The following is a 27,191-nucleotide window of genomic DNA, read 5'->3' as shown; positions in this document are numbered from 1 at the left end:
TTTGATACAACTAATTTACTACTTTTCGATTGGGTAGGTTTGGACTATCCGATGATGACTTGAGGGCAGTGTCTATTTTCAAGTTTAAGTATTTTATGTGGTTCTAGGTTTTTTGCCAAACATTATGGTGGCAGATATTTTTAAGTAATTGTTTTTCAAAAACTTTGGAATTAATTCGGCCAAACAAGACCACACATTGTTGGTTTTCTGTGTCAGTTGTTTTTACAGTCCTTAAAAACGTTGCATAGATAACATTATCTCAGGCTCATTTATTTGAAATATATGACCAGGCAACGTGTCCGTCAATTGAAGCCTGTAGGAAATTTTTAGGAAAACGTCAAATACAAGGTTTAGATCGTTTCAACGTCCAAGAAAAGAGGACTGAGGTTTCCGACGAGGAAATGAGCTTCACGTGATATTAAAATGACTATTTACGTATACATGTAAACAAATAGTTATTCGTATGCCCCCTAATGACTTTAGACTTACAGGAAGTAGGGCGTCGATCATTTATTAAGCACACTATCAAGCGCGGTAACAAAGTCCACAGACCTTCAGATAGCCTCCGTAACTGCAGTAAATCTGAACCAGTTGGTGAGCTGCGGACAGTCGATCAACATCGGCACAAACCGTGGTGAAGCAAGTAAGTATCCTCTTGACTAATCACACTCTCGTTTCTTCTTAGATAACACGATCACCGGCAATTTGTTTGCCCGTGCCGACATGGGTACGACTGGGTGATCAAACATTCATAAAGATTACGTATTCCAAATACTAATAGTATGGCGGGTGTTATCGGGCAGCGTTGCGTCATCAAACCAATAAATGCACTGTGATTCATTTAAACACTGTTATCTTTGTCAACGATAATGGATAATTGCTTTGGATGTTGGACAACGCTCAAATTGTTAGTTTTTATATCAAAATCTGTTCACGTTGCTTTTATTCCTTCTATAACAGTCAAGAAGTTTTGGTCACAATACCTTTACACATCGGAATAAATCTATTATTCCATTTTAGCGATGTAGATAAAAAGCATTATTTGATATCCGTTTAGATAGCCACCTGTATTAAACTACCCAGAGTTTTGTTCATAAGAACAATGTTACATCACGGAAAATTGTCTCCCCTTACGTTATTTAGAGTTCAATGAGATTTCTCATTTTAAAGGTACTATCACAATTGAGGTTTTAATTGGAAAACAGTTTTAGCTATTTTTAAAATTTCTGTTTAGTTTACTTCTTAGTATTTAGTATTATTATCAGCAGAAGTAAATACAGTTTATTTCTCGTTTTAAATTTAATAATTATGTATAAAAATAGCAGAAATTAGAGGCATTGAATGTTTTGTACGAGTACTCTGACTTGGCTTGTTAGCCACTACCTTAGCCTTCTCGTAATTATCTCAAAAATTCGGGGAATTTTCTACTTTGCTTTCCTTTTCGCACTTTTCTACAGTAGACCCCTATTTTGACAAAAGTACGGTTAGGAAACACCTGATTACATCTGAGTTCTTAGTGTTCTTATCAGAATTATCTAAAGCGTTGTCATTGGAACTTACTCAAAATGAATATAGCACTTGCAAAAGGTTCTTGGTAGGCAAAGTCTGCAGTCTTAATATCCAAGTTTGGCCAAATTAAATACAAACGCTGGAAGTTTAAATTTCTAAAATGCATAGTTCTAAGTTTCAAAACTAGATGAAGCATTTTATAGGTTAGTTAAGGTTCAGAGATTGAGTTTGTATTAGTTTCACCACAGTTCATTACAATTTCGGTACTATGTAATATTTTATAGTAAAGTAAAAAAGTATCTAGTATGTATTTTTGTATATGTAAGATCCAAATTTTAGTTCTGTCAATTGGAATGGATTGTTATCTCATGTTACGTGTACTGTTAGTGTAATATTCTCTTCGTTTTTTCTTTACGAGAAACCAGTGCCCTGTACAAGCATTTTTTATTTTATTTCTTTATTTATTTCCTTCTAAGGGAGAGGCCGTTCCTTTTTTCAGCAAAATGTTGCCTCTCCTTATGGACCACTGGTCTGTGCGAGGATCTCTTAATCAGAATGAGGGGGAGAGTCGGTACATTTAAAGGTCAACGATACTGATAAAAACGCTACGGTTACAGTACCCTGTATAATAAACTTATCACACAACGCTGATCATCGGTATTGATACCTCCAGTGTTATGGTACCGCCTGACATGTTTAATTTTATTTCTTTATTACTTCACTTTAAGGAGATTTAGATCCTTTTTCAGCCAAATTTTGTCTGCCCTCATGAGCCACTGGTCTGGTCGAGAATCTCATCGATCAGAATAAGGGGGAGAGTCGGTACATTTCAAGGTTGACAATATTGATAAAAGTGCTACGGTTACAATGTCCTGTGTAATAAACATATCACACAGCGCTGATCATCGATATTGAGTACCATACCTCCAGTGTTATGGTACTGACTGACATGTTTCATTTTATGTCTTCATTTTTTTTATTTTAAGGAGATCCAGATTCTTTTCTAGCCAAATTGTTTTATGCCCTAATGAGTTATTGGTCTGTGTGATGATCTCAGCAATCAGAATAAGAGAGAAAGTCGGTCAATTTCAAGGTCGACAATACTGATATAAGTGCTACGGTTACAGTGTCCTTTACAATAATCTTGTCACACAGCGCTGATTATCGGTTGATACTTCTAGTGGCACTATACCATCTGACATAAGTGTAATTTTATTTATTTCGTTTTAAGGAAAATGATATCCTTTTTCAGCCATATTTTCCTGCCCTCATGATCCATTGGCCTGTGCCAGGACCTAACCAATCAGCATAAAGGGGAGAGTCGGCACATTTCAAGGTCAACACTACTGATAAATAAGCTTCGGTTACAATGTCCTGTATAAAAACTTACCACACAATGTGGCGATCATCGATATTATTACCTCCAGTGTTATGGTACCGTATGACAGTTTCATTTATTTAATCATTTCTTTTATTTTAAGGAGATTCAGATCCTTTTCTCAGCCATATTTTACCTACCCTCACGAGCCATTGGTCTGTGCGAGGATCTCACTAATCAGAATAAGGAGGAGAGTCGGTACATTTCAAGGTCGACAATACTGATATAAGTGCTACGGTTGTAGTGTCCTTTACAATAATCTTGTCACACAGCGCTGATCATCGGTATTGAAACCTCCAGTAGCACGATACCGCCTGCCATAACTTTATTTAATTTCTTTTCTTATTTCGTTCGAAGAAGAGGCCAATCCTTTTTTTCAGCTGTATTTTGCCTCATGTGAGCCACCTCAAACTCTGTCCGTGCGAGGATCTCAATCAGAATGAGGGGTAGAAAAGACGTCTGAAGAAAAGAATGAGTTTAAAATAATTAAACTACTTGCTATTTTCTAAATTGAAAGGTCCAAACAAATCTAGAACTCACACGCTGACATAATACATTAGTGTTTGTAATATAAATCTCTCAATGAAGAAAATATTAATGTCTTCATTAATTTTGACAATTTGTGAACTCAATCAGAATGAGGGGGAAAGTCGGTACATTTTACGGTTAACAATATTGATAAAATGTGCTACGGTTACAAACAGGATTTGAACCTGATCTACCTATATAATAAGACCAAACATCTGTGAACTCTTAACAGTGATGTCACTGGCGTCCTAGAAGGCCGAACATTAAAGGATGAATAATTACCCTGGATTTGTTCAAAAGTCGAACTCTATAACAGTACTGAGGATTATAGTTAACAGAGTAATATTTCAACATCTTACAAGTGAAGTTTACGAGTATTTCTGGTTTTCGCCGAGAAAATCGGATTCCAACAAGAATAAGCTTCAATTCTGGACTTTATACAACTTGTCTCATTATCTTATTTATTTTGCAATAAATTTATATTTTCCAGAAATTATAAAATTTGCACAACGGGTTTATTTCTAGTAAAGCTCTTTAAAATCAGTTCAGTATATTGGCCGGATGTCAAAGTGACAGTTGCTGGAGTGACACTTCTAGCCATTAGATAGCTTTAATTATAAAGTTATCTAATGGCTAGAAGTGTAGAGATAACGGTATGTGCAGGGCTTGGGACCATGTGTTTGTCTTGACAGGGTGAGCTGAGCAGGGCTTCTGTTGATTAGACTGTCAAAGTCCGAACCACACATCAGTCAGATCGAGTGCTTGTGTCTACCGTAGCAATGGAGGGAGCCCAGCGCCGTCTCTCCAGCATACATCAGTTCTCACCGTAACTTTACCTTTACTCCTACTTAGTTTAGTATAATACTTTATGCAGGGCATTCATTCATCATTAACTATGAAATCATAGCAGACGTTTGAAGAAAAGTTACTAGTTGCTATTTTTCTAAATCGAAAGGTCCAAACAAATCTAGAACTCATACGCTGATATAATACATTAGTATTTGTAAAATACATGTCTCAAATAAATAAATATTAATGTTTTCATTCATTCATTTTGAAAATTTGTGAAAAGCTCTTCATTGTAAAACTAAATTCTCATTTATATGTATTTTGGTCATGTGCTATACAATTTTGGCAGTTCCAGTTTTAGTTAATCATAGAAAAACAGAATTTTGAAGAAAATCAATGATTTCAAAAATGTGTTTCTCTAGCCTCTACATATGGTAATTCACTTCATATTTGAATAACAACTGACATATATAATTATAGTTTTTAACCACTAAATAAAACAAGAGTAATAACTTTTTAGAGCAACTTTGAGAACCATACACATCAGTAGATGGTGTTTAATGAATTTATTAATTTTATTATTCTGAGGACATTAAATTTGCATTGTACATTTTGCATTTAAACAAGTTTTTGAGTATATAAATTGGCGAATATTACGTGACTAATTGTAAAAATATAAAAGTATATCTGTAAAACTGTATAAATTGTAATGATTGATAGTATATATTTATTTGTATATGTATTTAAAAACCATACAATTGACATATACAATATTGCGGATTAGATTATGTATATTTGAGGTGATGTGAATTAGTATTGACATGCTAAAAATCGGTCGCTATTCTCCTAATCAAGTAAAACAATGTGACAATAGATTTGTCTTTGTAGAAAGTCGAAATTCAATACTTATGGGTCCTTCAAAAAACCTGTCCTTCAATTTTCAGGCCAACGTTGATATAAAATCGAGCGTAAATTAGTGTAATGACCTCGTATATTAACGAATAAATTACTTACAGGCAAACAAATTATTCCGAAATTAAACTACATATTATGTTATAATTCACGTAGGTTGTTTTCTTGTATTATGTCAAATTTTACAGTGTTTACAATTTACCTGCAGGAAAATATTGAATAACTATACTTTAAATTAAATATTAACTATCATACTATCTAATAACATTTATTTTATTAACATTAATTATTACAGCTGTCTATGTCTGTATTAGAGTTTAACTTAACTATTGAGATATACAATTAAATATGTAATTATGATCCTATTATATTGATTAATGAAGCATTAACGACAATTGCTTAATGAGAATGTAACGATCATTGCTTGATGACGAGCGCCTTATTGGTCTGTTGTTTGCAGTTTGAAGCTTGAAATTATTTTTCCATGAATGCAAAAAAGATATTTAAATTGAATGTTTAATGCCTCAACCTTTAACTAAGAGAAAATAGTCTTTTCGGATTGTGTGGCAGAAGTTTTGTTCGGTAAAACTGTTTGTGTTCGATGACGCGTAGATAGCGCTACCAAACAATCTTTTGTTTATAATTAAGCAACATTTTAATAAACTATAAATTACCTCCCTTTTCTGCATTAAATTTCAGATTTTTAATATATTACATTTACTATTATTCTTCTACATAATATTCTTTTACTATTTATAGATTTTACTTAACAACTAGAACATATGTTTGTACTATTCAATTCACAAAATCAAATTTTGCGCATTAAAACAGGTTAAAAATTTAATTTTCCTCTAAATCGGAATCCCTTCCCGTAGAAAAAAAGTTGTACGGGGCATCGTCAGCACAATATTGTATTAACATAAGTTAAGTTCTTTGTAAGGAAAAAAAGCAATGATATGGTAAAAATATGTGTTTTGAGTTGGTTGGGTTTTAATTTTTTCTTCAAAATACAGTATACCGAAATTGTACTCTTTAAAGAACCATGTTTTAGTTTTGTGAATTTTATACGAAAAATAAAAAAAATGCATATTAAAATAGAAGTCTATTACAAATTCATCATCTTGAGATTGAAAAATAAAAGTAACGTAACAACGCTTTTAATAATGAAAGCAAGATGATTATCTCACAACGTCACGTTTTTTTAATATAATTTGTTTAAAAAACATAAAAATATGAAACACGGTGGTTGAATATACACTTCATTTTATGCACATCCTTTTTAAAATATTTTTGATTCTTTTGTTTTAATAAACTGTCTTATATTTAGATAAGTTAAAATTTAAATTTTTTGTCAAATTAAATATCTAAATTTAAAAAAAATATCACATTAAAAAAAGTCCATTACCAAAACTTATATTTGCGAATCTCATTAGTCACGGTAGACATTAGTTTCTTACTTCCGCATGAGGATTTGACCAAATCCAGTTAACATAAAAAAGCGATTTTGATGTAAAAAATTTTTTAAGTAGATCCATACATTCATTACTTATTTTTATCAAGTTTTAAACAAGATATTGAATAATAAATATCATAAAACATAAATATATAATCATTATTTTTCCAAACTTTAAAGTGTTCCAGGATACTTTTCCGGCCGTGCTCTTCATATGCATCTTGAACCAAAAAAATTAAGAAAATAAGAATTAGTAAATTAGTCCAGCCGTTCTCGAGATTAGCGCTTAGCAACACATTTAGCGTTTCATTTTCATTTATAAGATGTATACTTTTTGACCGAAGTAGATTACAACTGTATACGAATACAGTGTTCTTGAAAAGTCCTGGAACGGTTTAATACTTTTTCAACAACTTTTCTTAAAGCAATGTGACTTAGTACTCGTATATCAATATTACCCATAATATTAAGTGTTTCTACTTTATTTGTGTCAATTTAGTTTAGAACATTATATTCACAGCCTTTTCAGCAAAACGTTTATATGAATATTTCTAACCAATAAATTATATGCATACAGAAAGAAAAACGTATAAACACATACTACAACGTCCATTGCTTCTTGCAGTTTATATCACAAGAGTTAACATCTTAAAGTGATGATTTGGGGTTAATACATTTTTATAATTAAAGAAATGATCACAATCCTGAAGTACAGATTTTCTGAAAACAAGAAAATTAACAAAAAAATTTGGTTCATTCTACTAAAAATACTAGGCGTTTAAAGTAGAATCTTCAACAAACCTAAAAAAAGACTGAAGATCTGGTTATAACTTTACAGGTGTAAAAAAAAAAAAAAAAAAAAAAAAAAAAAAAAAAAAAAAAAAAAAACACACACAGGGGACGTATCTTTATTACAAAACGACGCCCTCAAGTAATATTTTTTGAGTGTCATTAAAAAAAGTCACCTTGAAAGATGAATAGGTAAAAACACTTATTCTTTGAACTTAAAACTCATACACATGCTGTAAAAATTCATATTTAACATTCGCCTTTTCTATTTCAGTCTGATTACAAATCCTTCTATTTCAAATTTCTAAAATTTCATTTGGAGTAATAAAAATTACACTTTTTTCTGTCTTAAGGGATTTTTAAAGATTTTTGTACTCTAAAGTAAAAAAATCAAATAAAAAATGGATTGTATTATCTTGACTCTTGTCAACTCTTGTCTCCGAAGGAAATTTTTGATTAAAAAGTGTGACCCCATTATGTTATTCATAAAAAGTGCCTTTCTAACGCAATATAAACAAATCAGTGGGGGCCCGAACCGCCTACTGTGACACTGTTTTCCCCAGCTTTGTGCCGTACAATGCACGAGGCGGCTCACGACCTTTAATCATGTAGAGATTACTTCACTCTCCACACTCTGACCTAGTCACTCCTCGCACGTGAACGACCGATGCTCAAGTGCGCAAACGACCCAGTGCGATAACCTCTCTGATAGCCATGCAATTGATACGCTATTATTCTGTTACTAAAGACTTAGGTCCACTTATAAGAGTATCGACTATCTCTGGAGTAGGGTTTTTCAACAATTCCGACAATTTCTACAACCCGTGAAATACTGCTGTGGAAAGTTACATCTCGTACATTGCCCCTCTCATTGGATTCTAGTCGCGATTTCAGAGTCAGGAGTTTTTAGGCGGCAATTAAGACAAATGATTATACAAAAATAGACTTATACTCCAATTATTTTACTTTTTTGTTACATAATTCAATAAAGATTAAACTGTCCAGTTGTTTCTATAAACAGTCTTTATAATCCTTTCTAACAGGACAAGAAGTTATGTTTTATTTAAGGATTGGGTGTCTATTCCTATTCAATTTCTACAAATGATAAGGGCATGTCATGTTTATTTCACAGGGAGGGTTTATTGTATAATATATATGTTATTTTCTGATTAAACTGCCCAGTTTTTTCTATAAACAGTCTGTAAATCTTTCTAAACAGGACAAGAATTTAAGTTTTATTTAAGGATTGGGTTCCTTATTGGATTCCTATTCAATTTCTACAAATGATCAGGGTATGTCATGTTTATTTCACAGGGAGGGTTTAATGTATATGTTGTTTCTGATTAAACTGCCCAGTTTTTTTCTATAAACAGTCTGTAAATCTTTCTAAACAGGACAAGAATTTAAGTTTTATTTAAGGATTGGGTTCCTTACTGGATTCCTATTCAATTTCTACAAATGATCAGGGTATGTCATGTTCATTTCACAGGGAGGGTTTAATGTATATGTTGTTTCTGATTAAACTGCCCAGTTTTTTCTATAAACAGTCTTTTATCCTTCTTAAACAGGACAAGAATTTAAGTTTTATTTAAGGATTGGGTGTTTATTCCTATTAAATTGCTATAAATGATAAGGGTATGTCATGTTCATTTCACAGGGAGGGTTTTATGTATATGTTGTTTCTGAAGGCCTAACGTATCTGATATTGCAAGGAACAATAATTTTAAAAACTTTGTAGAACCTATATTTCATCACCTGCATATAACACGACATACACAAATAAGGCTTTTTCTATTCTCAAGATACTACTTTATCATTTTTATATTTGGATTTAAATACAGGCAGGATATGTACTTCGTCCACATCTTTGTCAAAGCAGAAACGCTTTTAAACAACAAAGGCTTGGGTGAATTTTTATGAAACACTGTTAAAATGTTTATTAGATATTGGTGAAGGTTGAAAGAATATTTGATATTACAAAATAAAATGGTTTGAGCCTATACATATTATTTTAAACATTTTTACAAAACATAAAATCGTAATTTTGTGGTCCTAACGGATTTGTCTTGTTATGTTAATTTTTAAAGAGGTATTATACATTTTGAAACTGTTGATCGGAATTGAGTAAAATAAAAGGAAACAAATTGTTTTAAAAATGCTTGTTTTTTTTTTAATTTGAAACCAATAACCATAACTTTTCCATGTAGCCTACTTATGATATAATACTGTTTATATTTTTATTATTAATTATTAATATTATATAAATATTAAATATTAATTTATATTTAATAAAATATACAAGGGTTTTTGACTGTACTAAATTTTGATCCAAAATCACCCGTATATTCAGCTCGTTGAATCACCAGTTCTCGGTAGCACAAATATTATTTCTGGGAGATCCGGTTGCTGCACAATCTGGTGACGTAGGTCTAGCTGCATATCTGAGTTAGAGATAGGGCAGGTTCACATCCTTTATGCGATAATTAATAGCACTGTTATCAATACTAACGACCTTGTAATGCACAGACACTGAAACGACCTTGGGTTTTACCCCATAAGAACAATGTTAAACTTCAAACACTTTCACACCTTTATTTTTGGTCGTACAATTATGGGGGGTGTCTACAATTTAAATATATGAGTGTAGGCCTATCCAAACGCTTTTTAGTTGTTCTTTTTTATTCAAAAAGAGCATACTGTTTGAATAATAAACGATGGCGTACAAAACAGTCTGAGCATTCTATTCTTTGTTAAAAGTTTGTTTTTGGCGATGGGAGGATTGTGAAGGAAACAGGATTTTGCGAACATGTGCCATCGTCCAGCGGTTTAAAAAAAAATCAGTGAGGCTATGAATTCGTTTTTGGATCACATTAATAGTATCCGACACAAAATGTAAGTGGAAGTCTAAAACAAGATTCCTTTTTTGGGTTTGTGTGTATTAAGGGATAAGGATAAGAATAAGTATTTCGAAAAAACACACAAATATATTTAAACTAATCCATAAAACCGTGAAAAATCTGTCAAAAAAGGAGTTTTTTTACTTGTTATTAGATCGAGTAAAAAAGTTATACTCAGATAAAGATGGATTGAAAGAGTAATTAAGAAAGTTAAATCGTATCTTAGACACAGTGGTTACCCTCAAGAAATAAACAAGTGTAAACGAAACAGAAATTCGTTTTCTATTTTGTTACTGAGTTAGTAAATTAGAATATAGATAAATTTGTGTTATCCCTTATGTGCCGTGATTATCGGAGAGTGGGTATAAGTCGTAGGATTATAAGAGTAGGTAGCAATAGAGCCGCGTTTAAAACACACAATACTCCAACACACTGAATTCCAAAAACTGTGTACAGTTTTAAATGTGGTTGTAATAGGGAATGTATTGAGTGATACAAAATACCATTAAAACTTTAAGATAAAAGAACACAGAGAAAACACAAGTAAGGGACTGACAGAAAAGTAAAAAGTTGCGCATAATGATGTGCATGGTTGTTCCAAAGAACAAGTCGGTTTGAATTGGAATGAAGCCATAATATCGGGAACCACTTTTCTTCAAAAGAAAATTAATTGAGGCGTCATACATGAAATTAGCAGATTAATCGATAAATCGAAACCAGGAAACCTAAAGAATAAAACAAATTGGAGATTCGTGATAAACCAATGCAGAATCACAAATATGGTTTTGAGAAGTTAATATAGAACAAACCAATTAATAAAAAGGCACTTTTCCATTTCCTTTGTTTCATCCTCTTGTTTCTGCACTTTACTATTGGCCTCTGGTCAGTTCTCTGTGGTTGGTCGGTCAGTTCAGATCTATTGTGACGTGTATTCTTAAGCTCAGTGTTAATAATCATTGTTTTGTTTTTATTAATTGCATTTTTTGGAGATATAGTGCTTGATGCTCTCAATAGTTGACGTACAATATGATTGTTGTAATTCCTGTTATGAATTATGCGTGTCCACAATGCTATGGTATGATTTGTCTATTTTAACCTAGATTGCAGTTATATGTTAGGTTAGATATCCACCTGAAGAAGAGATCAGATTAAAGGTCTCTAAAACTAGTGTTACTGAAAAATTGTATCACAGAACTAGTGCTTCTCACAAGATCCTAGAACAGTACAGCGGCCCATTAGGAAGGCCTGAGAGAAGCCCATGATACCTGTAGAGTTTGAAGAAAATGGGCATTTTCTAAAACTAATGTTTTACATTTTTAAAATGTAATGTACTGTAACAGGATGGGGCCGAAGAAGGAAGTAACCTGCCCTCTGATAGTGGTCTCCAATCGCCTGCCCTTCGTCTTGAACAGAAACGACGCAGGAGTGCTAGAGCGGAAACAAAGGTAAACACTGTTTCATACACCTATATTATGTCCTTAATACAAATTTAAAATATTGATGTTTTAAGGAACCTTAAACAATTTTTTATGTACAGTAAACATGATAATGCACTTAATTGGCTGAGGGTTAGCGAAGGACTGGGAAATCTCATTTCTGCTCCCACTCCGTCTGCACGAGATCTCGAAAACGAACTGACATATAGACTTTAAATTTGGCATGAAAATTCGTTTCTATATTTGCAACATTGAGTTCGATGATGACGCTCACTCCATCGGATTTGGTTAACGTTAGGGATATTGTTACATTGGTCTTATGGGTAATAATGATAGCTTTAAGGAGAACAAATAAATTTGCAACGAAACTGAGTACAATCATATGAAATTTGGTAACGTGTGACATTTTTTCGTAGAATAAAATAAAATAATTGAGCGGAAAATCAATGTTAAAATTGCAAGGTTGATTTCAGCGCACTCTTTACGTTGTAGTATCCTCACTACCTCACACGAACTTTTATTCTTTGAATAATGCTATGAAACCTAACTTGATGGACAAAAATGTTAATGAATTATATGTGGCAAGATACCTTGAGAAAGATTTTATTTGTAGGCCTTACGTCTTGCATGGAACAGCATTTCTACATAGACAAGAATGAGTTCTATGATGGTGCACGTCCAGCCGTGGAATATTTGGCTGAATTTTTGAGGGCTGATGAGATCTAAAAATTTCTTTTCTGTACGATTATCTGTCCGCAGGACATATCTAGGATGAAATGAACAAGTTTTGATTTACAAATTTGTAAGCAACCTTGCGAAGTCTATTACGAGACGCGAGGTGTACCTCCAATCTGAGAGTATTGGACGCATAGTTACTGTATGTTGGGTTTGTAGTGCCGGGGGGCTGGTGACTGCCGTGGCGCCCGTGGTGATAGAATGTAAAGGTCTGTGGATCGGCTGGTCGGGCCTGCATGATCTCAAAAAAACAGAGAAGATTCCTGAAGCAAATCCCAACGACAAAGCTCCAACGTCCGGGCTACTTTCTGACCAGGTAAGTCGTACCAGTTTTGTTTATAGGCATAGGTTCTGTCATGTATAATCACGATGATAATAATAAATATTAATCTTTATCGTAGTTGCCACGTAACAGCTGTGTTTAATACTTAAGCTGGTATATAAAGTTATTGTTATTCGTTACCTTATAACAGAAATCTGAACAATCAGCTGGTTCACAATAAACATTTCTTCAGTACTCAAAGGACGTAGCCATCGAGAGGGTCCAAGGGGTCAGGACTCCCCCAAAATCCCAAAATGTTCAATTGTTTCCATTAATTTTTTAGTAAACGATTATTATTATTTAAATAATTCATTATTACAGACATGTACTGCTGAAAGATCGATCTCAACATAGAAACGGAGTTTAAGGAATAAAATGGGGATTATATACTTACTTTCTGTCCACTACGGGAAAATCAGTTGTTTTGACCCCCCTCCCCCCAAATTCTTTTCCTGGCTACGTTCTTGTAGAGAGAGTACCTCAAACTTGGTTTTGTTTACATATCAGTGGACAACACAGCTGTTTTTTATACGTAAACTTGACAGGATTACTGTGTTACAACCTTTTAAGGATTGTTTGTGATGTGTTGTTAGGTTTATTTGGCTAATATATATAAAATAAGATGTAAGTTATGGTTTATATGCATCAACCTTGTAAATTATGTTTATTGTACTGTGGACCTGTCATGGTTTCCAACAAAATACCTGAAATAAAAAAAATTTACTACGTTAAGTTATTATGTAATAAAAATTACGTACATAAAACGTGTAAGTTTTTAATTTGGTTTGCCGTATGATAAAAACCGTTGTTCAACACACGGAGCAAAAGTATCTTAATCGTATTTGCTACCCCGGCTTCGCCTCGTGCATTAAAACATGATTGAGCACTTAAAACAATCACTTTATTCATACGAAAAAATACTATTATTGGATATTTCACTACTGTACAATAACTGTATATACATAATGCATATATGAGGAATCAAATCATCAATGTTACAATATTATTTTAAACAATTTGAGAAATCCTTTATATACGACAACCCTGTACGGTTTTGCACTGATTACATTCTACGAAAGTACGTAAAGCCGAATTAGACATGAAGCATGAATTCAATGGTCTAATTATGTTTGGAATGCGCATAATTATGTGTTCGGTGAGCGTTATCTGAGCCATGTAAAGGATTTTTCTTGAATGCGTTGCTTAAATTGTGTAGCTTTAAGTTAAATGTATGTTTGACCCAAATAACTTATCGATTTCGCTTTTTTATATATCTTTTATTGCGTGAATATAGATACGACTAAATTATTGAACCCAACAGCCTTGACTGTACTTCTGTTATCAGTCCTCCCACACTCGAATGAAGTACATAGTTCATCTCTAGCAGGAAGTTAAATATCGTGTAAGTATTTTTTTTTCTCTGAGTTCCAGATACATTGGGAACTGAGATATCTAAAGGTTACCTCAAATGAAGTTTGTACTTCTTTTTTCTTTACCAAGAATCGTGGCTTCATTCCTCTGTCCGTAGCCATACTTACAGTATCTCAAGCCTATAACTCTAAAGCACCTCTCTGCTTGGTTAGCTGTTCTCTGTTTACTGTATAACTTTTCTATAATCTTTGAATCTTGCGACATCCACCCACACGAACCAACGTTGATTGTGGGTTAAGATTAGTAAATTAAATTTTTATGCTAAACTTAAATACTTGATTTGTTTACAAAAATATTTTAGTAACACTATTATATCTACTAGTTATTGCTAGTTGATTCTAAAATGTCATAACAGTGTCAGATCGCTAAATATTCGTAATAATTTAAAAATAATTACCAAGTAGAAAAGAATATTCATAATTATGATACATACGGTAATCAAATTTATAAGCTCGTACAATATGGATAAAAGTTATTCAAACACCTTCCAATTCACACTGGATTCAAGTTATTCAAAATTTTTTCTGAATATATAACATTTAAAAGCATAAATACGTATTAAAAAACTATGCGTTTTTAGTGCCCACAGCTTTCTACGTAGTTGAATTCCAGTGTTACAATAATAATAATAATACAACATATTAGAAAATTACATGTCAATTAAATTTAAAATCATACACGAATAAATAATTGGTCATATTTTTAGTTAAATTTTGTTAAAAACCAATTGGAAAAGTACATTCTTAGCCATAAATTTATCAACGAATCTCTGATAAGTCTTCTACTGTTTCTGTCATATTAACTAAATATAAAATATCGTACGTGTAAAATCCATAACACAACACACCATTGTTCTTTCTACACATACAGTAGATACGGTGGGAATGGTTGATTAGTCGTAGGTTATTTATAAACTGACGGGGACTTCTGTTCTACCTGTGAGAGTCAGATTCCAGACACTGCAAGGTTGAGGTGAAATGAAGTTTTTCTTACTACTTGCACAGCATTGCTTTCTCTAAGAATTAAAATATTACGTATTGTGCCACATTATTTCAATATATCTTTCTCAGTAGAGTCTATTTTAAAACAGATGAAGCCATAAATTTAATCACAGTCCAGACTGTAATTTAATTGGGATAAAAATAGTACAATATCATGTCAACATGTTTGCAATTCGAGATTAGGTCAATTGTTAAGTAATAAGGCCAATCTAAGTCCAATTGTTTTACAATATTTCATCATTAATATTATCTTATTAGCTGACTGTGATATTCTGTATAATAAACGTTTAAGCGTATCACTCCAGGAACTCGGATTCGAATTACGGCTTGGATGTGTATTTTTCATGCGCTAAAATGTAATCAGTACAAAAATACTTGGAATTGGTGTCATGTGAATGCCTAACATTTTTATTTGGTTTATATTTAATAGGTTAAACAACTTTAACATTTTACCACGAACTAATTCATTCTTATATTCGTTGAATACGTTATATACCCACACCCAATTCAATTGGGTTCGTTAGAAGAAATATCAAGGAACCTGAGAAATATGTATAAAAAAATGAAACACACAAATAAACCATAGAAACTCCCTTACGTTTACTGTCCTATGTTATGGGAATGAGCGTCCAATGTACAGGTGGAATGAGCTCAAATCTAGGTTTTAGACTTATTTTCCTTTTTTTAAGCTAATTTTAATAGCGTTTTCCAAAGAAAAGGATTCCAAGAACGAATACCAAGGCTTTTACCAATACTAAGAAATTTTAAAGTTGCCCCCTTCTACCCCCCCTTTGAAAAGGGGAATAAATATTTGATGCCCTCAAAAATCCAAAAAAGTAATTTAATAAGTCTTGTGAAGGTTGTTCATTGATATCTCAATCCGTTTGGAATATATCCCGGTGTATCAGAATTTAATTTACACCCTTAGATGTAAGGGGTCGTTTGCCCATAATTAAGGATCGTCGTAGATATGTTTTGTTCATGTCATTTTGTTTCTTTTGAATTTACCTTTCAAATGACATGTCACAAGATAGGGGTTGCAGTTTGAAAATTTAAAATGCCCCCTTTGAAAGGGGAGGGGGAATATTGTTATCCTTAAAAATGTCCAAAAAATATTTTAATAGGTATGATGAAGATCTTACATCGATAACTCAATCCCTTTAGAATATATCCAGGCATATCAGGACTTAATTTACACTCTGTATATGTGATTGTGAGTGATATGTGATTGTGAGTGATATGTGATTGTGAGTGATATGTGATGTGAGTGATATGTGATTGTGAGTGATATGTGATTGTGAGTGATATGTGATTGTGAGTGATATGTGATTGTGAGTGATATGTGATTGTGAGTGATATGTGATTGTGAGTGATATGTGATTGTGAGTGATATGTGATTGTGAGTGATATGTGATTGTGAGTGATATGTGATTGTGAGTGATATGTGATTGTGAGTGATATGTGATTGTGAGTGATATGTGATTGTGAGTGATATGTGATTGTGAGTGATATGTGATTGTGAGTGATATGTGATTGTGAGTGATATGTGATTGTGAGTGATATGTGATTGTGAGTGATATGTGATTGTGAGTGATATGTGATTGTGAGTGATATATGTGATTGTGAGTGATATGTGATTGTGAGTGATATGTGATTGTGAGTGATATGTGATTGTGAGTGATATGTGATTGTGAGTGATATGTGATTCTGTATATGTGATTGTGAGTGATATGTGATTGTGATATGTGATTGTGATTGATATTATTCTGCTTCTGTTATGTGTAACGTTTTCCGTATTTACGTACGTTTCAGTTGGAACTTTTCATGAACATTTAAATAATATGAGCCTAAAATGTGCCTACTTCCATTTCAAAATTATTTTATTGCTCAGGACCTTCAGCTCAGGACTCCGACTTTAGGATTCCTCTAAATTGGCTCAAAATAATTGTGTTATTATTGTAATCGTTTGAGCTATTCAATCAAAGGTCATGGAGTGGTGCGTATAAATTCGAGTTATATCATTGGTGCTTGTAAAAACAGTTTCTATGACCATCAGAAATGTACATCATATACTTCAGAAATTTTTAGTTTACCATATAAAAATGATATGCCTATGACGTTCCTGTTGTTCAGCAGGTAATTTCGTGCGAAACCGCGGGTAACTTCTAGTAGTAGAATAACATATCAGAAGTTACTTACTATTATATATAATGGTCTTCTAGCTTCATTTCTCCAGCTATTTAGTAGGTATATGTAATAGTATATAATTTACTATGTTATGAATACCATCCAATGTGTGTGATGCATTTGATCTCATTAGTATTTATGCCCGAATTTTACGCACTTTGTAACTTGTTTCTTTCACTTAATTGCTTTTAGATTATACCAGTGCATGTGGACGAAAAGGAATTCGAGTCGTACTACAACGGGTGCTGCAATGGAACTTTCTGGCCTCTTTTCCACTCCATGCCTGACAGAGCAGTTTTCAAAAAAGAGACCTGGAAGGTAATAAGATTTCACTACTAATGAAATTGAATTGTATACTTAAGTTTCACAAAAACGTTTAACATTTTAAGAAAGCCTTACATTAAGATATTTTGGCTAAAACCAAAGAATTTATAGACTTACTAAAGTTAATTCCTTTGGAGAATGTATTAAGTTGACGTCAGTAAACATGGACAAGAATGTTGAGAAACGTTGTTAAGAGCTGTAAAGATACGACCTTGAGGCTTTCCCCATAAGAACAATGTTAAAACTCATGCAGCTGTATTTCCTTATCTGTGCTCGTGACTTTACGGAAATTGTCTCCATAATTCCTTTTAGCTTTTTCTCGTAAAGTTAATACTTGTTTAATATTTAAGTTATGAGGTACAAAAAAGTAATAGATTTTTCTGAATACCCCACAAAATTATCGAAAAATTTTAAAAAGCGTTAGATTATGCATATTATTGATTAAAATGGGACATCTTCAATAATTCTACAACTAAAAATACGTATAAGTAAGTGTATAAGATATAACACTTTTCTAATGGGATAATAATCAAGATGGCCTTCTCTGCAGACGGCCTTGTTACCGTATCTTCTTATACACGTAACAATTGTATGGGGTTTATGGGATTATAAAATTAATAGTTAAAGTATTTTGAAACGCAGTTAACAATTTTAAGAGAGACTACTAAAAGTTTCCAGTAGAAGACCATGACCAAGCGGTGTAACTTACTGTGGTCTGTTACAAATTTCTCCTGTCATGTCTCAGGCTTACTGCCGGGTGAACAAGGAGTTCGCCAGATGCACGATCAAGGCGCTCCGCAAGGTCCTACAGGAGCTGGATGCGGAAGGACGCACCAACACTTCCCCTGTTGTCTGGATACACGACTACCAGCTGTTCACAGCCGCAACTACGATTCGTCAGGTGTCAGTAGGAATATGTTCATCTGTGAACTGGATACACGACTACCAGCTGTTCACAGCCGCAACTACGATTCGTCAGGTAATATGTCAGTAGGAATATGTTCAATAACTCTGTGAACTGGATACACGACTACCAGCTGTTCACAGCCGCAACTACGATCCGTCAGGTAATATTATGTCAGTAGGAATATGTTCAATAACTCTGTGAACTGGATACACGACTACCAGCTGTTCACAGCCGCAACTACGATCCGTCAGGTAATATGTCAGTAGGAATATGTTCAATAACTGTGAACTGGATACACGACTACCAGCTGTTCACAGCCGCAACTACGATCCGTCAGGTAATATGTCAGTAGGAATATGTTCAATAACTCTGTGAACTGGATACACGACTACCAGCTGTTCACAGCCGCAACTACGATCCGTCAGGTAATATGTCAGTAGGAATATGTTCAATAACACTCTGTGAACTGGATACACGACTACCAGCTGTTCACAGCCGCAACTACGATCCGTCAGGTAATATGTCAGTAGGAATATGTTCAATAACTCTGTGAACTGGATACACGACTACCAGCTGTTCACAGCCGCAACTACGATCCGTCAGGTAATATGTCAGTAGGAATATGTTCAATAACTCTGTGAACTGGATACACGACTACCAGCTGTTCACAGCCGCAACTACGATCCGTCAGGTAATATGTCAGTAGGAATATGTTCAATAACTCTGTGAACTGGATACACGACTACCAGCTGTTCACAGCCGCAACTACGATCCGTCAGGTAATATGTCAGTAGGAATATGTTCAATAACTCTGTGAACTGGATACACGACTACCAGCTGTTCACAGCCGCAACTACGATCCGTCAGGTAATATGTCAGTAGGAATATGTTCAATAACTGTGAACTGGATACACGACTACCAGCTGTTCACAGCCGCAACTACGATCCGTCAGGTAATATGTCAGTAGGAATATGTTCAATAACTCTGTGAACTGGATACACGACTACCAGCTGTTCACAGCCGCAACTACGATCCGTCAGGTAATATGTCAGTAGGAATATGTTCAATAACTCTGTGAACTTTTAAAGACGCTATTCTTCCATAAACGTGTTATTATTGCTTTCTTAAACTTAAAAACATTGAACAAGAGGAAGGACTTATCAGGTGAACTCAGAGCTCCGATGCTCTTAAAACAGTCAACTTGGGGTCCAAGCAACATTGTTGCTTGATAAATAAGCTGGTTGTATGAATAGGATCGCCCACCCATGCAACCACCACGTATATTAGTAAACACAGGTAAAAACAGGTAAACAGGTAACCACAGATCTTATTGAATCTCCATACAAATTACAGACAAGAAAGAAATTCTTATAGTATATATGAGGACAGAAAACATTATAGCCTAATCAACCTTCGCTTATTTATTATTTTAACCTTTGTAATGAACATTATTAGGAATATAATCAAAGAAAGGGGAAAGAATAGATATAATAGAGGAAATAAATTATGAAAAATGTACTGGTACTCACTATGCTGAATCCTTTTAGATAATTCCCTTCCAAAACGGATAGCCCAATCAACCTTCGCTTATTCATTATTTTAATCTTTGTAATGACCATTATAAGGAATATAATAAAAAACGAGGGGAAAGAATAGATATAATAGATGATTATAAATATTAAAAATGTACTGGCACTCACTATGCTGAATCATTTTAGATAATTCCCTTCCAAAACGGATGCCTAACTTCTGTAATAATTAGTGCCTCCTTTCTGCTACTTCAAACACCGTCAAATTATTGCTCTTGATCTTAACGCAGATAATAGCAGACCAACCGCTAAGTCAACCCTCTGTTAGTTAAGTTACCAATAATAAAAAAGAATTAGCTAGGCTTACCTTCCTTAAGGTTTTTTGCTACAATAGGTATTGCAGCATTTAAAAAACCCCAGTTAATAAAATTGTCAAATTCCTCTCATCAAGGCTTATCACGGTGGCTCTTGTAACCAATTTGGACTGCTATGAGTTCTACCAAAATTTTTGCAGTGGCAAAGAGAATCTTTGCAATATCTACAGATACAACTTTGTCGCTAGAATAATCTTTCTCTAAAGACATTTCTTAAAAATTGTCATTCACAAGGCAGACATCGTCAAAAACAATGTAGGCGATAAAGTTTGTATACACCGAATTATACCTCCCCCAATGTGAGGTAAACTAAATGTAATTTATTTAATGCATTAATTAAATGCAATTTAAGTATCAACAGTCACTTACGTAATACTGATAATTAAAAAGGTCTGCTGGTTGAGCAAAATTGAACATTAGGCAATAAAAAGTTGCTACCATCCCAAATATTATAATAGAAGCTACTGCAACAATGAATGGACATAAACAAAATGTTATGATAGATGCTGAAACTAAATTCGTTTGCCTAGGATATAACAAAATGAAACTCAGGTATATATAACAGACGCTCTTAATGACGAGAGCCTTCACCATATCCCAGATGAAAGACAATCAAGCCTCCGATAGATATACGAGGCTTGACCCTGATGAAACAGTGGCCTTTTAGTCCTCAAGGTTTTATGGCCTTCGTACACTTTACTGTTTACTAGCCATTTCCCTAATCGTAATCGAGTGATGGTTAAATCTACGAATCTCTCCAAATCGAGTTCCAGCTGTAATGAAACCTTTGTCAGAGGAATCTACTGTGCCTCTCGGAAGTTTTGGAATGGAGAAGGACCGTGATCCGGCAGCTGCTTTCAACAGCCTTGTCGAAATCATCAACTTCTGTAGATATATTCAGATACCACTGGTCCCTGGTATCTTTGGTTAAGTTTTGAATAAAATAAGTTACATTGTTTTTATTTTTTAGATAGCAAGGAATGTTGGTCATTTTTCATACTATTATATAACCTCTGTTTTGTCACTTAACCAACTATATTTAAATGACTACCTTATATGAAATAAAAATAGACAATTCAAAAGCCATTACATGTTCATTAACTAAAAAAATCATGGGTTCATGAATTTTTTAATGTTTGTTTTGAGTGTAAATGAAATTATAATTTTTTATTTATGACTCTAAATTAGCTAATGAGGGTATCAAACTATAAATACTGTGTAATTTTCAGGTATGTGAAGAAGAAAATTTAAGATGTAAACTTGGGTTTTTCTTACATATTCCCTTCCCATCTTGGGACATCATGCGGTTGTTTCCATGGGATGATCAAATACTGCAAGGCATTCTTGGTGAGTTCCATATACTATGTGTAGTTAAAAATATACTGTTTGTTTACCATAATTTATAGTTGCAAATTCTGCACAAAAACTCTTATGAAGCTTATCTCAATCACATAAGACGTAAATTTATTATAAACATTTTAATGAATATTCTTTAAATGTACTAGCCTAAATCTTAATAATTCCTTAGTTAGACTTATATTTTATTTATTGTTTTCCATCTGGTAATAAAAAGACACAGAAAATAGGTTTACTTTACCTGCTTTAAAAGTAAGATACGAGTTGTTAAAGAATTTGTCACACTCATGAAGATAATATACTGTACTTACATCAAAATCGATAAACATTAGAACCAAATGGAATGCCCTAAATGAAGATGTCTCTACCGAAATTGTCTCTTGTAAATGCATGAGATCGTTTAATATCAATTCAGCACCTACGTACAATTTTTATTATACTAGATATATATTCGTATTCTTGAGTGTTACCTTATATGAATAATGTTAAACTTCTGCCCTCTTATTTTTAGGTGTACTGTAGACTTATAGGAAATGTCTCATTTTAAAATGTGATCAATTATATTTCCTAATCTATTTTTAAATGTAAATTATATACTTTTTAAATGCATGCATTTAAGCGATGAAGCACCAAAACAAAACGTTTGGTATTTTATCTTTATAACCAATAAAAATATAGAAACCACCTAAAAAGGTTTGGATTTGTATTAATCACATCTGTAAAAGGAAACATCTTCCAAAAGACTAAGACCAAAAATAAGAATGAAGTTAAACATCATCTTATAGAGCCGCCTAGTACAACAAGCTGTTAAAGTAGATATTTAACGCAGTAAAAAGCATTCATCTGAATCTTTATTTGTGGAGCGAAAGCTGTGGCATCACAATTTGACCTAATTACAATTGGTCACGAATCTAACATTGACTTGATTAATGGCATTGGTGACAATTTAACAGATGGTTCTTTATTGCGATAGTCATAGGGGACTCTTAATACTCGTCAATAGAATTTTTAAATTTAAATATTTTGTGAGCTAATAAATACAATACATAAACGTGAAAAATATATATCAAAACTGACATATAATACAAAATTTTAAATGTTAACGTATTGATAATTATAAACATCAATTAATTAAAAAACATGTGCAATAATTCAATATAAATTAATCCAAAATTGAATTTAATTATATATAACTAAATTTGTATCTGAGTAAAACGATAAAAACTCTGACTGTATTTGTAGAAACAGCTTATACTATATATCATAAGACTTTAGCAATACGATTTTCTTGTAGCCTGTGACTTTGTCGGCTTCCACATCGAGGACTACTGCTCCAACTTCATCGACTGCTGCAGCAGGCGCCTGGGATGTCGTGTCGACCGCAACAACATGCTGGCGGAGTTGGCTGGCCGCACGGTCCACATCAAGGCTCTGCCCATCGGGATCCCCTTCGAGCGCTTCGTCCAGCTCGCAGAGAACGCCCCAGTGTTCATCAAGGACACCGACAAAGTCAAAGTTATCCTGGGAGTCGATAGGCTGGACTACACCAAAGGTTAATACATTGTGACTTGCCAAAAATGTTGAAACAGCTGAGTTGGAAATTCTGTTTAGTTCTTATCTTGAATATCCACTTATCAACTGATAATTATTGCAAAATTAATGCGTGAATGAATTAGATTCCAAACTTATCTCCGAATCGATTAGAAATAATTAACGTTGGTTCTTTTAATTTCTTCGAATTAACTTAACATGTACCATTTTTTAAACTGGTTCCAATACTGATTAAAATATGGTATTGCTGATTCAGGGTTTCCTATAAACAACGTTAAAAATGTAAAATAATATATGGCAGATAAATCTTTACCTGTGCAAAAATGTAATACTCTGAATACTATGATTTTCACCATTGAAACTGATAATTTTTTTATACTTTTACTGAACTAGAATTATGCAAAATTATCTTTAAATTTAACTAAAATATTAACGTTGGTTCTTGTAATTTAAAAATTATATAAACTAAAAAAGTGTCTTTCTCTTTATAATTTGTTCCAAAAATTAAAATATGTTATTGCTGTTTCGGATTTTTATATAAACATTTTTAAATGTGTAAAAATATATCACAGATATACCTATCTGTGCGAAAAATATTACTATTCTAAAAATACTATGATTTTTACCAATACAACTGATGATTAATCAAAAACGTTTAGTTTAATGGATTACAAAATTATATCTAAATTTATAAAAAATAACTAACGTTATTATCTTGTTCAATACTAGTTAAAAAATTCCAATACTGTTGATATTTCATCTTTTTACATGCAAATCATTAAATAAATAAAAATACATCACAGATCCAGCTATATATTCTAATATTTAGATTGTTATGTGTTATAGCCAAATGTTCCCTATGACAGACACCACATGTATTCCAAACATTCGACCTCAAAAAAAGTAATCGAGAAATCTTGCGGAGAAACATAAAGAAACACTGTTTGTTTGGCTATTTGAGTAAGAGATGTTGCTCTACTCAGCCAATACTACTTACTTTAGTAGTTTGTAGGAATTTGTACGGAGTAAAGTTAAATTTGACAAATGGGATTATAAAAAAGTTAACAGTAAATCTATATCTACTGGATTATTGGATTGACATGGATCAATCCAATAATCACTGGATCACTCTCTGGTGAGAGTGGAAAATAGGAATTTTTTAATGAGAATCTGTTGCGTAATGCATGAAACTAAATGATTTTATGAGACTATGCCAATAACGCTAATTAAAATATCTTCCGGCCATTCTATCCAAGATAGATCTAATCCCTTTAAAACTGGTTAAATCCCTGTTGTTTGAGTTGTATGGTGGATGGAGGAGCCAACCTGAGACCTCAAATTTTTATCATTTATATTTTTATACTCGTACGAATGCTTTTAAAATAAAGTGTTAAACTTTGAGGTAACAATTTTTTGGGGGGTACGTTTTGTTCAACAACAACAAAAATCTACTGCTTGGGCCTTGTAAAGAATCATTGGTCTTTTCGTTTTATAATAAATACAAAAAAAAAAGCGAAACGTTTTGGGGAAATCTATGGAAGACCTCCTTAGGTAATTTTATTACACATTCTCGAAGCAGATTTGAAAATTATCGTAATTTTAAGGTAGGGGAAATACTTTTGGAACACTGCATACTGGAGTGTTGGAATTAGAAATTGAATCAGCGAATGAAAAATCTCCATGTCACTGTGTTTGTTGAGGGACTAACTTATACCATACATTAAAACAAAAGTAGATCATTAACTATCTTTGTACATATAGTCAATTTTACTTGTTATAGAGTACTTTAAATTTTTGTTTTGTCTTACAGGTCTTGTCCACCGAATCAGGGCGTTTGAGCGGCTGCTAGAACAATACCCTGAACACATTGAAAATGTAACGCTGCTTCAGATAGCAGTACCTTCCCGAACAAACGTAAGAGAATACAAGCAGCTTAAGGAGGAAATGGACCAACTGATCGGCAGGATTAACGGTCGGTTTTCCAAACCAAATTGGGCCCCTATCAGATACATATATGGCTGTATCAGCCAGGAGCAGTTGGCATCGTTGTACAGAGACTCCGCAGTGGCTTTAGTGACTCCCTTGAGGGACGGCATGAACTTGGTGGCCAAGGAGTACGTAGCTTGCCAGATAAAGGAGCCTGGAGTTCTCATACTTTCGCCGTTCGCAGGAGCAGGGGGGATGATGCACGAGGCACTCTTGGTCAACCCTTACGAAATCGACGAGTCAGCTGAAACCCTTCATAGGGCCCTACAAATGCCCTTCGATGAGAGAGAACTGAGAATGACTCAACTTCGTCATCGGGAAGCCCAGTGCAATGTCGCTCACTGGATGGACTCGTTCTTGTCTTCAATTGGAGCTATTTTGTCTGATGACGACGAAGATCCGCTTGCGAACAAAATGGGCCCTCTGACATTGGAGGACTTTGATTCCTACTTCTTGGACTCGATCGATGACGTTTGCAAGCTAAGTATGATTCTCGATTATGACGGAACATTGGTTCCCCTGACCTCCCACCCAGACCTCGCAATCATGTCCGAGGAGACGAAGCGTGTGCTGGAACGTTTGGCCAACATGCCCGATGTGAACATATCTATAATTTCGGGTCGTAACCTCGAGAATGTCAGCAAGATGGTCGGAATTGATAAAGTAACTTACGCTGGAAGTCACGGACTCGAGATTCTTCACCCAGACGGAACCAAGTTTATACATCCGGTTCCCAACGAGTACGCTGAGAAGTTACGAGAGCTCATGCGACTGCTACAGGACGACGTGTGTCATGACGGCGCCTGGGTAGAGAACAAAGGAGTTTTGTTGACTTTCCATTATCGAGAGACACCACCTTCGGCGAGGGATGACATCATAAACCGAGCCAGTGAAATCTTTAAGAAGGCCGGATTCGAACCGCACTTTGGACACATGGCTATAGAAGCCAAACCACCCGTTAAATGGGATCAAGGCAGAGCGTCCATTCACATTTTAAGGACTATGTACGGAGTGGATTGGTCTGAAAGAGTCAGAATCATTTATGCTGGCAATGAAGATGCTATGCAGGCGTTGCAGGGAATTGCGTTCACGTTCAGAGTAGACTCCTCGCCGATGGTGCAAACCGCTGCCGATTCCCGGTTGGCTGACCCTGACGCCGTGCTCACGATGTTGAGATGGGTTGAGAAGCAAATGAACAAAAGAGCTCCGAGGGTTATAGCTAAATCTCCTAGACTTTCTAGGTCACCAAAGATACAGAAAAAGAACCTATCAGAATCCATCCACTCTCAAATGAGCTTCGAAGAAGACGACGATAAACCAAATACAATTCGGATTGGATCTCCAAGACTGTCAACTAAGTTTTAAGTGCGAGTAAAAAGTAAAAGAAGGCTTAACTTTTGTGTAAATAATGTTTGATACTATTCTTTATAGTATTGACGATAAGACTTGATTTTTAATCTTAATTCTGAGTAGAATAAAAGGTTATGAGATAAAGATGTAATAATTGGAATAAATAAGTTACTTTTTTAAGTCGAGTTTTTAATAGATCCTAGATGTAAACAAAGGTTTACTCAATTCTCCAGTCGTAAGGGTTGTACAGGTAATTATAATTGTTTCATGATATCTCGCATACCAAACTCAACAATGGGGAACCATGTTTTTGTATTCTCTTTTAAGCCACAGCTGTTAGCTATGCTGGCTCGTTTTGGGTCACTATTCCTATCATGATTAGACCTCCCCGGGATTTGAACCCGAGATCTCTCAGTTTATTTAGTTGTCGCACATAGTGAATCTAA

The 27,191-nt window shown here is 33.9% G+C and overlaps 1 protein-coding gene across 2 annotated transcripts; it reads left to right on the top strand.

Moving 5' to 3' along the window:
• Positions 1–519: 519 nt before the first annotated feature.
• On the top strand, positions 520–26,925 carry LOC124362167 (alpha,alpha-trehalose-phosphate synthase [UDP-forming]-like). 2 transcript variants are annotated; one of them, XM_046816414.1, is made up of 9 exons: positions 521–643; positions 4,108–4,241; positions 11,596–11,700; positions 12,586–12,742; positions 17,560–17,685; positions 18,437–18,592; positions 21,732–21,849; positions 23,153–23,410; positions 25,220–26,925. In XM_046816414.1, exons 2-9 carry the CDS (start codon positions 4,195–4,197, stop codon positions 26,758–26,760), a joined length of 2,508 nt encoding a protein of 835 aa, XP_046672370.1. In that variant the 5' UTR covers positions 521–643; positions 4,108–4,194; the 3' UTR covers positions 26,761–26,925. The 2 variants fall into 2 exon arrangements, with proteins under 2 accessions (XP_046672371.1, XP_046672370.1); XM_046816415.1 differs by lacking the exon at positions 4,108–4,241 and having other exon boundaries at positions 520–643.
• The last annotated feature ends 266 nt before the right edge of the window (positions 26,926–27,191 follow it).

Source organism: Homalodisca vitripennis, chromosome 5 (genome assembly GCF_021130785.1).
Source record: "Homalodisca vitripennis isolate AUS2020 chromosome 5, UT_GWSS_2.1, whole genome shotgun sequence".
Classification (NCBI taxonomy): Eukaryota; Metazoa; Arthropoda; class Insecta; order Hemiptera; family Cicadellidae; genus Homalodisca; species Homalodisca vitripennis.
Note: the sequence above shows the minus strand (reverse complement) of the source record. Positions and strands in the feature narration are given on the sequence as shown.

Excerpts from the sequence above, each read along its gene's own strand:
- LOC124362167 (XM_046816414.1), top strand. The coding sequence starts at position 4,195 with ATGGAGGGAGCCCAGCGCCGTCTCTCCAGCATACATCAGTTCTCACC. Across the intron at positions 11,701-12,585 it reads GTGCTAGAGCGGAAACAAAG|TGCCGGGGGGCTGGTGACTG; the intron begins GTAAACACTGTT and ends TTGGGTTTGTAG. Across the intron at positions 21,850-23,152 it reads AATACTGCAAGGCATTCTTG|CCTGTGACTTTGTCGGCTTC; the intron begins GTGAGTTCCATA and ends ATTTTCTTGTAG.